Source organism: Salvelinus namaycush, chromosome 19 (genome assembly GCF_016432855.1).
Source record: "Salvelinus namaycush isolate Seneca chromosome 19, SaNama_1.0, whole genome shotgun sequence".
Taxonomy (NCBI): domain Eukaryota; kingdom Metazoa; phylum Chordata; class Actinopteri; order Salmoniformes; family Salmonidae; genus Salvelinus; species Salvelinus namaycush.
In genome coordinates this window covers 48,256,386-48,268,721 of record NC_052325.1, presented here as the reverse complement: position 1 = coordinate 48,268,721, position 12,336 = coordinate 48,256,386, and the positions used below count along the sequence as shown (strand labels likewise).

At 41.7% G+C, this 12,336-nt stretch overlaps 1 protein-coding gene across 1 annotated transcript in view; it reads left to right on the top strand.

The window, feature by feature from the left end:
- fgf14 (fibroblast growth factor 14) overlaps positions 1-12,336 on the top strand; it is an 86,936-nt gene that overhangs the window by 22,644 nt on the left and 51,956 nt on the right. Inside the window, exon 3 of the mRNA XM_039014352.1 lies at positions 5,487-5,590. Coding sequence (XP_038870280.1) covers positions 5,487-5,590 — 104 coding nt within the window. The remainder of the gene's footprint in view (positions 1-5,486; positions 5,591-12,336) is intronic.

Here is a 12,336-nt window from a genome sequence, read left to right as displayed (position 1 = left end):
TGCTACAGCAGTGGATCCCAACCAGGGGTACTGGGGGTACTTTGCCTATCCACAGGGGGTACTTGAGAAGACTCATGAGACCATAGGCCTACTGGTAAAATACACGAGGGGGTACTTCAGGAGTACTCCGGGCAGAGCTAAATTCGGTTGGTGGTACAGCAACCGAAAAAGTTTGTGAACCATTGTGCTACAGGGTCAACAAGTTGTCACTTTGCATACATTCGTGTGAAACTGTATAGTATGCATGGCCAATACTCCATTCTAAGTAGTATGCAAGTCTAGATATTGGGTCATAGCCACTGTGGTGTCTCATAATCAGCCAATGGAGATCTTATTTTCCGTATGATGTATGATTTAAGATAAGTAATGGTAAATTGTCTCCCAACCTCACCTGTATTATATTGTTTTTTTGTACCGGCACTTATCTCAAATGACAATCACAGAAAGCAGATGGGTTCTTCTCTCTGAGATGGAAAGTGGTCCAAAAACAGTGGGCTAGCTAGAGAGAAGAGAGTATTCTTAGCTCTTTGCTGGCACAGCTTCCTTAGTGCTCCAGGCTAGCTGGTTAATTTGATTTCAGTGTGTGGCGATAACTCTAGCTTGACACTGCTTTGTCTCCGTGTCTGTCACTAGGAGCAGAGATGACACGTGTCACTTCCATAGACCAATAGAACCTTGTTTATGGATACACAAGGGGCACCTACACATTACACACACGATACACGTCATAAATAATATGGTATGAAATGTAATTAAATGCGTGAATATGTTATGTTACTAAAATAATGATTGTAAGATCAATAGTCAGTTGAACCAAAGAATCCATCCATATTTTATGTCATTAAGAAACAATATAAACTATTCATGGGTTTCACGGTCATGCCATTGTTATGAACGTTCACTGACGACCGAGGAACAACTGTTCTAAACAGGTGTTAAGGACGATGTTGTCTACATTACACCACATTGTCTTAGAAATACGATGACGTTGCTAACGTAGGCAAATCATTTGTGGGAAACGACTTTGTCATTATTACCATGTCGTCCGATTTACTTTAGATAGATGGCAATGTTGTCATTGGCAAGCAAAGTTTGTCAAAAAGTACCTAGCAATGCTAATGTTAGTTAGCTAAAGATCCATTGCTCTCCCTTCACAACGTAGCCAGCTACGCTACTACATCTAGTCAATCAGGCGACATCACAATGACGACAAAAGGTTTTCCTACTAATTATTTGCCTCCTTTAGAAATGTAATTGATTTTCCAAGTCACCCAAATTCACTTCATCAGCACCAATTGATAATGCATCGAGTAGAACGTTGTCGGACCTCATAGAACTTTTAGCGATGTAGTGACACGTTGTTAACACAGTAACAACATTTGCACAACACAGTATCAGCCAAAATCCCTATCCCATATTGGCTCAATGCCTCTAAAAACCCAGTGTCCATACATACAGTGCCTTCGGAAAGTATTCAGACCCCTTGACTTTTTCCACATTTTGTTAGGTTACAGCTTTACTCGAAATGGATTATATTTTTTTTAAATCCTCAGCATTCTACACACAATAACCCATAATGACGAAGTGAAAACAGGTTTTTAGAAGTGTTTGCAAATGTATAAAAAACTACAGAAATACCTTATTTACCTAAGTATTCAGACCCTTTGCTATGAGACTCGTAATTGAGCTCAGGTGCATCCTGTTTCCATTGATCATCCTTGAGATGTTTCTACAACTTGATTGGAGTCCACCTGTGGTAAATTCAATTGATTGGACATGATTTGGAAAGGCGCATACCAGTCTATATAAGGTCCCACAGTTGACAGTGCATGTCAGAGCAAAAACCAAACCATGAGTCGCAGGAATTGTCATTAGAGCTCAGAGACAGGATTGTGTCGAGGCACAGATCTAGTGAAGGGTACCAAAACATTTCTGCAGCATTGAAGGTTGCCAAGAACACAGTGGCCTCCATCATTCTTAAATGGAAGAAGTTTGGAACCACCAAGACTCTTCCTAGTACTGAGTAACGGGTCTGAATACTTATGTAAATGTGATATTTCAGTTTTTTTTAATTTCTAAAAACCTGTTTTTGCTTTGTCATTAAGGGGTATTGTGTGCAGATTGATGAGGGGGAAAAAACTATTGAATACATTTCAGAATAAGCCTGTAACATAACAAAATGTGGAAAAAGTCTTGGGGTCTGAATACTTTCCGAAGGCACTGTACGTCTCACATCCCTCACTCTGCTCTACCTAATGTACATCCACGCCAATACCAATTACCTCAAATGGTCAGGAGAGCTTAATACTGTGCATCTAAATCAGCCATACACACACTGGCTGTATCCCAAATGGCACCCTATCCCCTATACATCGGTACAACCTATAGGGCTCTACACAAAACTAGTGTACTATGTTGGGAATAGGGTGCCATTTGGCATGCGAACGCTTAGTGTCGCCGCCAAGACTAGCCCTGTTATTTCTCAATCAGTACAAACAAAACAATGGCCATTACCTAACAGGGCCAAAGTGTGTTCTGCGGCCAAAAAGGACCTATTAAATCAGCCACGCTCCTGTGGTGGCTCCGGTTTTCCAGTGCTACTTCCCAGGTCCATCAATGTAACAAAATTATACTTTTGTTACATTGTTTGCTAGCTGGTTAGCTAACTCTTAGTGCTGAGCGATTAACCGAAATGTCTTTATTTTGGGGGGAGTTTCAGTTACTTGAATTCCATGTATTTTTTTTTTTTTGAGCTCAACACTTCTTTTCTCTAGATAGAATCCATTGCGCCTGTTCTTTCCGGCCATGGACAGAGGCGGATACACACACAGACCATATGAGACCGCCGCATGAGAGAGGAATGACACAACACAACAACGAGAGGGAAAGAGACAGTGAGGTAGCTCGACCTGATTGATAGTTGAAGTAGTCGGTAATAAGCAGTCTACTTTGAAGAACTAGTCAAATGATTTTGGCAGCCAGCTAGCTACTACTAGCCTAGTTAATTAGGATGACTCATTCAATGGGGAGCACAGCGATAACGTGAGATGGTTGTCTGGATGGCTGGTTGCTACTACCTGAGCAGAGATGAGATGATGACTTAAGGAATGAAAATAATGAAGTCATAAAAAATATAAGTTATATACACAGCTGAAATATATTATTAATGTGAAGTAATTTATGTGCTTAAATGATGGTTAATAAATGGTAAGCAGTAATGGGAATTCACCACCATCATGGTGCTCTTGGGAATTGTTTTATTCTGTGTTGTTACAGCATTCAACCCACTGTCAGTGTCAGGAAAAGGGCAGGTGATGGCTGAGGGAACCTGTCATTTATTTAAATGCAATTATTTCATAATGCATTTAGTGTAAAAATATCTTTTTTTATCGAACGGAAACCGAACCGATCTCAAAAAAGCCCTAATCACTCAGCACTACTAGCTTTAATTGACCTCCATTGAACATTTTGCTAACGCTAACTAGCTAGCAGGGTAATATAGCTAACATGTTTTGTATGTTAATTAGCTAAGTTATGTTAATTAGCTAAATGTATGTTAATTAGCTAAGTTAGCTAAATTATGAATATAACGTTCATCTGCTGTCGACATCAGGATACGATTTGAGACCACTAGTTAGCTCCAAAAGTAGTTGATAGCATTGACTGCATGCTGACAGTGCATTCAGAGCCATCCAGTGGCTAGCCACATTACAAACGTAATTTTACCAGGTTTCTGTAAAGCAATTGTAACGACAGTCCACCACAACATATCCAAGAGTCTCCTGATCAGCAAGGGGTAGCCTGTGTTTAATTTAATTCTGTATTGAAAAGACTATTATTTATTTAAAAAAAAAAATGTTTTCTTTATTTCACCTTTATTTAACCAGGTAGGCAAGTTGAGAACAAGTTCTCATTTACAACTGCGACCTGGCCAAGAATAAAGCAAAACAGTTCGACACATACAACAACACAGAGTTACACATGGAATAAACAAAACATACAGTCAATAATACAGTTGAAGAAAATCTATATACAGTGTGTGCAAATGAGGTAAGATAAGGGAGGTAAGGCAATAAATAGGCCATGGTGGCAAAGTAATTACAATATACCAATTAGACACTGGAGTGATTGATGTGCAGAAGATGACTTTGGGGGTGACTAGTGAGATATACCTGCTGAAGTGCGTGCTACGGGTGGGTGCTGCTATGGTGACCAGTCAGCTAAGATAATGCGGGACTTTACCTAGCAGAGACTTGTAGATGACCTGGAGCCAGTGGGTTTGGCGACGAGTATGAAGCGAGGGCCAGCCAACGAGAGCGTACAGGTCGCAGTGGTGGGTAGTATATGGGGCTATGGTGACAAAATGGATGGCACTGTGATAGACTACATCCAATTTGTTGGGTAGAGTGTTGGAAGCTATTTTGTAAATGTAAGGGGTGCGTAACTGGTGGCAGGGAAGTCAGACGCAGGAGAGCAGAACAAGGTAATAGCCGGAGCAGTTTAATTGCAAAACCAACGGCATAAAGAAATAACCAACATGGGTACAAAACCCAACGCCCACCAGTAAACATGTGCACAAGCACTTACAACAACCAATTCCACACAAAGACATGGGGGGAACAGAGGGTTAAATACACAACAATTCATGAGGGAAATGAAAACCAGGTGTGTAGGAAAACAAGACAAAACAAATGGAAAATTAAAAGTGAATCGACGATGGCTAGAAGACTGGTGACGCCGAACGCCGCCTGAACAAGGAGAGGAGCCGACTTCGGTGGAAGTTGTGACAGTAAATGACATCGCCGAAGTCGAGGATCGGTAGGATAGTCAGTTTTACGAGGGTATGTTTGGCAGCATGAGTGAAGGATGCTTTGTTGCGAAATAGGAAGCCGATTCTAGATTTAATTTTGGATTGGAGATGCTTAATGCGAGTCTGGAAGGAGAGTTTACAGTCTAACCAGACACCTAGGTATTTGTAGTTGTCCACATATTCTAAGTCAGAACCGTCCAGAGTAGTGATGCTGGACGGGCGGGTAGGTACGAACAGCGACCGGTTGAAGAGCATGCATTTAGTTTTACTTGCATTTAAGAGTAGTTGGAGGCCACGGAAGGAGAGTTGTATGGCATTGAAGCTCGTCTGGAGGTTACTTGTTTCTGGAAAGGTGGATTTTTAAAACTAGAAGCTCGAATTGTTTGGGTACAGACCTGGATAGTAAGACAGAACTCTGCAGGCTATCTCTGCAGTAGATTGCAACACCGCCCCCTTTGGCAGGTCTATCTTGGCGGGAAATGTTGTGAAGGGTTTTCTCCAGTGGTTTGAATGGGGAATTGATCTGTCTGTCTGTCTGTCTGTCTGTCTGTCTGTCTGTCTGTCTGTCTGTCTGTCTGTCTGTCTGTCTGTCTGTCTGTCTGTCTGTCTGTCTCTATCTCCGCCTGTCTCTGACTCTGTCCCCCTCTGCCGCTCTTTCCATCTTTCTGTCTTCCAGCTTTGTTCAACTTGATTCCTGTGGGTCTCCGAGTTGTTGCGATTCAGTCTGTGAAGACAGGGTTATACATCTCCATGAACGGGGAGGGCCATCTGTACACATCAGTGAGTAACAGTCTATTCTATTCCATTTTATTCTGTTTCATTCAACTGTATTTTCAGCTTTTGTAATATTTAAGGCATGGAGGAATGACACACACAGGTCATGCAAATAATAATTCAAGAAACAGTCAATATACATTACATGCAAGTGAGTATTCAGAGCATTCGGAAAGTATTCAGATCCCTTGACTTTTTCCACTTTTTTGTTACGTTACAGCCTTATTCTAAAATGTATTAAATTATTTTTTTACCTTATCAATCTACACACAATACCCCATAATTACAAAGCATTTTTTGCAAATGTATTAAAAAAGTAAACTGAAAAATCACATTTACATAAGTATTCAGACCCTTTACTCAGTACTTTGTTGAAGCAACTTTGGCAGCGATTACAGTCTTCAGTCTTCTTAGATATGATGCTACATGCTTTGCAAACCTGTATTTGGGGAGTTTCTCCCATTCCTCTGCAGATCCTCTCAAGGTCTGTCAGGTTGGATAGGGATCGTTGCTGCACAGCTATTTTCAGGTCTTTCCAGAGATGTTAGATCGGGTTCAAGTTCGGGCTCTGGCTGGGCCAATCAAGGACATTCATTGACTTGTCCCAAAGCCATTCCTGCATTGTCTTAGTTGTGTGATTAGGGTCATTGTTCTGTTGGAAGGTGAACCTTCGCCCCAGTCTGAGGTCCTGAGCGCTCTGGAGCAGATTTTCATCAAGGATCTCTCTGTACTTTGCTCCGTTCATCTTTGCCTCGGTCCTGACTACTCTTCCAGTCCCTGCTGTTGAAAAACATCCCCACAGCATGATACTGCCACCACCATGCTTCACCGTAGGGATGGTGCCAGGTTTCCTCTAGACGTGATACTTGGCATTCAGGCAAAAAAGTTCAATCTTGGTTTCATCAGACCAGAGAATCTTGTTTCTCATGGTCTGAGAGTCTTACGGTGCCTTTTGGCAAACTGCAAGCGGGCTGTCATGTTCCTTTTGCAGAGGAGTTTCTTCCATCTGCCCACTCTACCATAAAGGCCTGATTGGTGGAGTACTGTTGAGATAGTTGTCCTTCTGGAAGGTTCTCCCTTTCTCCACAGAGGAACTCTATAGCTCTTTCAGAGTGACCATTGGGTTCTTGGTCACCTCCCTGACCAAGGCCCATCTCCCCCGATTGCTCAGTTTGGCCGGGCGGCCAGCTCTAGGAAAGTGGTTCCAAACTTCTTCCATTTAAGAATGATGGGGGCCACTGTGTTCTTGGGGACCTTCAATGTTGCAGAAATGTTTTGGTACCCTTCCCCAGGTCTGTGCCTCGACACAATCCTGTCTTGGAGCTCTACGAACAGTTCCTTCGACCTCATGGCTTGGTTTTTGCTCTGACATGCACTATCAACTGTGGGACCTTATATAGACCGGTGCGTGCCTTTCCAAATCATGTCCAATCAATAGAATTTACCACAGGTGGACTCCAAACAAGTTGTTGAAACATCTCAAGGATGATCAATGGAAACAGGATGCAGCTGAGCTCAATTTTGAGTCTCATAGCATAGGGTCTGAATACTTATGTAAATAAGGTATTACTGTTTTTTATTTGGAATAAACTTACAACAATTTCGAAAAACTTTATTTTTTTAATCCTTTTTAGAATAAGTAACAAAATGTGGCAAAGTCAAGGGGTCTCAATACTTTCTGAAGGCACTGTATATCCAGCTCACACACCTTTGTTATCATATCACATTATTCATTTTAGAGACGCACACACACACACACACACACACACACACATAAAAACACAAACACACAATATCAAATCCCACTGTTTATTCTAACGGGAAGATGTCGACCTTCTCTTCGTGTCCGGCATCAGAGTTAAAACTTTTTGCAGCAGAGCAATGTAGGTGTTGAGGATGTTTACTGCAGTATTTCAAGGCTAATTGCTCTGCAGAGAAGGTGAGAAATCCCATTACACAACGGTGGCATGCATATAGATTTATATTAATCACATCAAGTACCTCTAGAATCACATCAACTAGATATTTCCGGTCCATGCATCAAGAAAAACTATAAATGGTGCAAAATAGAAATGGAGAGACAGTTTGTCATGCTGTGTAGAATAACATATTTATATTTTATTGTATTGTGTATATTTTATTTTAGATGCAAAATGTCAGCATGTTTTTTTCTAATTGGAATTAAGAATTGAAGACCGAACAAAGTCAAATAAAGGTTATGAGAAGGAATACAGTATGATGTGTCAATGAAGACCGGCTCATATTTGAATCTTTTTGGCAAAAAAAACGTTACATCTGGTGCAAACTCTAAGTATATCTGGTCCAAAGAGCCTAATGCTTTGGTGATTACTTGGGAAAAGAAAATTGATAGAAACACAATCGTGGTTTATCTATATACAGCAAATAGTTTACATTTCATGATTTGTTAATGCTCCTGTGCAGTGATATGAATGTTTGAGAGCGTGACTTAAACACAAAGTGTACAAATTCCTAATACTGAGTTGCATCCCCCACTTTTGCCCTCAGAACAGCCTCAATTCTTCGGGGTATGGACTCTACAAGGTGTCGAAAGTGTTCCACAGGGATGCTGGCCCATGTTGACTCCAATGCTTCCACAGTTGTGTCAAGTTGGCTGGATGTCCTTTGGGTGATGGACCATTCTTGATACACACGGGAAACTGTTGAGCGTGGAAATCCCAGCAGAGTTGCAGGTCTTGATGCAAACTGGTGCGCCTGGCACCAAATACCATACCCCGTTCAAAGACACTTCAATATTTTGTCTTGCCCATTCACCCTCTGAATGACACACATACACAATCCATGTCTCAATTGTCATTCTTAAACCCGTTACCTCCCCTTCGTCTACACTGATTAAGGTGGATTGAAGTGACATCAATAAAGGATCGTAGCTTTCACCTGGATCCACCTTGTCAGTCAGTCTATGTCATGGAAAGTGCGTCTCAATGTTTTGTACACTCAGTGTCTACTTCGCATAGTTGCTCTATAACCACAGGTCCCATTTTGAACAGTGTGTTCTCAAGGTAACTCGTTTGTGTCGTCATGAGCTACTTTTTCTTACTCATGGCCAGTTGTAACAGACTGCGGTGTCAGTGGCCTGCCTGCAGTATTGACTTTTCCTCTGTAAAATACACTAGCCATCCTCATGGCAGGCAGCCTCGAAGACGATAAAACCCCACTCCAATCACCCCCCTCTTCTCTCTCGTCTCTAAAATGCATAATGTGATATGATAACAAAGATGGTTACATGTCCTAGCTAGACCAATTTTTGCATGTAATGTGTACTGACTGTTTCTTCATTTATTATTTGCTTGACCTGTGTGTGTCATGCTTTTATGTCCTAAATGCCACACAAGCAGAAAATACAGTTGTTCGACTAGAAATGATTAGAAACAAATATAATCAAATTGAATTAAGATAACACTCCACCCAAGGACAAATAGACACCATTCCACCCACAACCCTCTTTTCCTCTCTCATCTCCACTTTTCTCTTCCCTTCTCCATCTTCGACTACCTGTATTTCTATTTCCTTGCCTCCTCTTCTCTCTCTTCTCCTCTCCTCTCAGTTCCCCCTAATCTCCTCTCTCTTTTCATTTCCTTTCATTTCTAATCCTAGTTAGCTATATTAATCAGGACGAGGAACATCCTAACCTCGTCTCCCAGGTAGGGAGATCCATCAGGATCAGTGCCCTAAAATCCCTCTCGTGTCTTCCCATCCCACATCGAGCATCAGGGACACTGAATTCTCATTCCCCTTGCTGTCCTCATTCATTAAGTGCAGAGGATAGAGGCACGGTTTTCCAGCAGCAGGCAGGCAGGTATTCCGATGGAATTCCGTAAGACTTTAAAATCACTGCTTGGCTAAAAGCCACGAAGGGAATTACAGTGGAGAGGATTGACCTAGAGTCTATGGATTGTGTTTAGGGAATTTACAGTAGGGATTGGGAATGAATCTACATTATGCATGCTACATAACGCATTACATAACGTGTCTTAATAGGGCATTGGGCCACCACTAGTCTCACGTTGCCACACCTACAAAATCAAATTGTTGTCACGCCACCCTTGGAGGTGATTTTGTATTGCAAAATCAGTTTATTGATCCGCTGGCTCCAAGCGGTAACGTTTTGATTGGATGCTACATTTCAAGAACCCTCCCCACATGCCCGTTGGTGCCATGTGTTTGTTCGTCACTGTTTTCAGACTGAGAAGGACACATTTTGCAGTTGTTTCGTTTGCAACTTTGCAGAAAATGGAAGAAAACATGGGGGTAAAAAACGAATTCTGTTTTTCCAGAAGTGTGCTCTATACACAAAATTGACATAAATCAAGATATTTTGATGGGGTTTTAATCTGCGATTTCCCGGCCATCCTCACACACTGTTGCACCTATGACACAAATCTAGTGAGCACCATTGGAGCTCCGCTCGAGCAAGGCATTTGATTGGTTTGATGTGTTGCAAGGCGTCACAGATTGACACCTGGTTGCCACCCCTATTTAGCTATTTTCTTGCCATGAACTTCTCCAGGCTTCCTATTTTAGGGAAGCCTGATTCTCGACGAGGCTAGGCCACCACGAGCCGCCAGAACAGCTTCAATGCGCCTTGGTATAGACTCTACAAGTGTCTGGAACTCTGATAGAGGGATGCGCCACATAATTCTTCAACAAAATTCCATTTGGTGTTTTGTTGAGGGCGGTGGAAAAATACTGTCTCAGGCGCCGCTCCAGAATCTCCCATACGTGTTCAATTGTGTTGAGATCCGGTAACTGACACACACGCACACGCAGACACACACACACCCTTTAAAACCCTCTTTCAAAGTCACAGAGATCTTTTTTTCTTCTTCAGCCATGGTAGCCAAAATAATGACCCGAAGCATGATTGCTTAATTAACTCAGGAATCACACCTGTGTGGATGCATCTGCTGTTTCCTTTATTTTGGCAGTTACCTGTAAATATATAGAGGTTTATTTTTTCATTGGTTCATTTCATCTCTTAGGCTACACATTCGCAGCTAAAAGTTGAATTGCAGTGTAGGCCTACAGATAAAGATAAAACTATATAAAACTAAATAAAAGTATACAAACAATTAGGTAGATTAACAGTGTGCCCGCTCATGGTGGAGACTGGTGCTTCTGGCAACCCGATGGAGTTAGATGAATTGATGATGATCGATGTCAGATGATGGTGAGGCAGTGGGGTGGCTAGTATGTGGACTTGATCTGCACAATTTGCTCTCTGCTCTCTTCGTTGGCTTTCACTTGCTCTCTCTCTCCCCCTCTGTCTTGCTCTCTCAATCCATCTTTCCTTATATCTGATTCTTCCGCCGTCCCTTTATCAACATGTATATTTTGGTAACGCTTTAGTCTTAAAAAAGCAACATAGAATGTGATGTGAAATGCTTAAACACGTTGAGTGGGAATCTGCTTACGAGCTCCTTCGACAAAGACCTTGGAATACATACAAATATGTTAAACCTTGTACACGGACTATACCAAACATTAAGAGCACCTTCCTAATATTCAGTTGCACCCCCTTTTGCCCTCAGAACAGCCTCAATTCGTCGGGGCATGGACGAAAAAGCGTGTCAAAAGCGTTCCAAAGGGACTCCAATGCTTCCCACAGTTGTGTCAAGTTGGCTGGATGTCCTGTGGGTGGTGAACCATTCTTGATACACACGGGAAACTGTTGAATGTGAAAAAACCCAGCAACGTTGCAGTTCTTGACACAAACCAGTACACCTGGCACCTACTACCAAACCCTGTTCAAAGGCATTGAAATATTTTGTCTTGCCCATTCACCCTCTGAATGTCAAACATACACAACAATCCATGTCTCAATTGCCTCAATGCTTAAAAATCCTTATTTTACCTGTCACCTCCCCTTCATCTACACTGATTGAAGTGGATGTAATAAATAAGGGGTCATATCTTTCACCTGGAATCACCCAGTTAGTTTATGTCACGAACAGAGCAGGTGTTCATAATGTTTTGTGTACGCAGTGTATATATTGGTGTGCAAAATAAATATGTCAAATGGGAAAACAGTGTTCCTGTTTAACACTGCTCCAGCATTCAGAATGCTCTTCTGCTCAATTTGCAGCTCATTTCTGTGCTAATGGGCTTTGTGATTAGGCCCTTGCCATCCAACCAGCCACACACTCACTCACACTCAGTTCTCTTGCTGTTCTCTGGTGTGTGAATTACTCGTATAACCATAGCTAGCGAAAACACACCTCACCCCCCCCCCCCCACCTCCTTCTTTTATTTTATCTCTTTTTCATCCTCCCCTGAAAGCAAGTTACAGTTGAAGTTGGAAGTTTACATACATACATAGTTTTTCACAATTCCTGACATTTAATACTAGTAAAAATTCCCTGTTTTAGGTCAGTTAGGATCATCACTTTATTTTAAGAATGTGAAATGTCAGAATAATAGTAGAGAGAATTATTTATTTAAGCTTTTATTTCTTTCATCACATTCCCAGTGGGTCAGAAGTTTACATACGCTCAATAAGTATTTGGTAGCATTGCCTTTAAATTGTTTAACTTGGTTCAAACATGTCGTGTAGCCTTCCACAAGCTTCCCACAATAAGTTGGGTGAATTTTGGCCCATTCCTCCTGACAGCGCTGCTGTAACTGAGTCAGGATTGGAGGCCTCCTTGATCGCACGCGCCTTTTCAGTTCTGCCCACAAATTTTCTATAGGATTGAGGTCAGGGCTTTGTGATA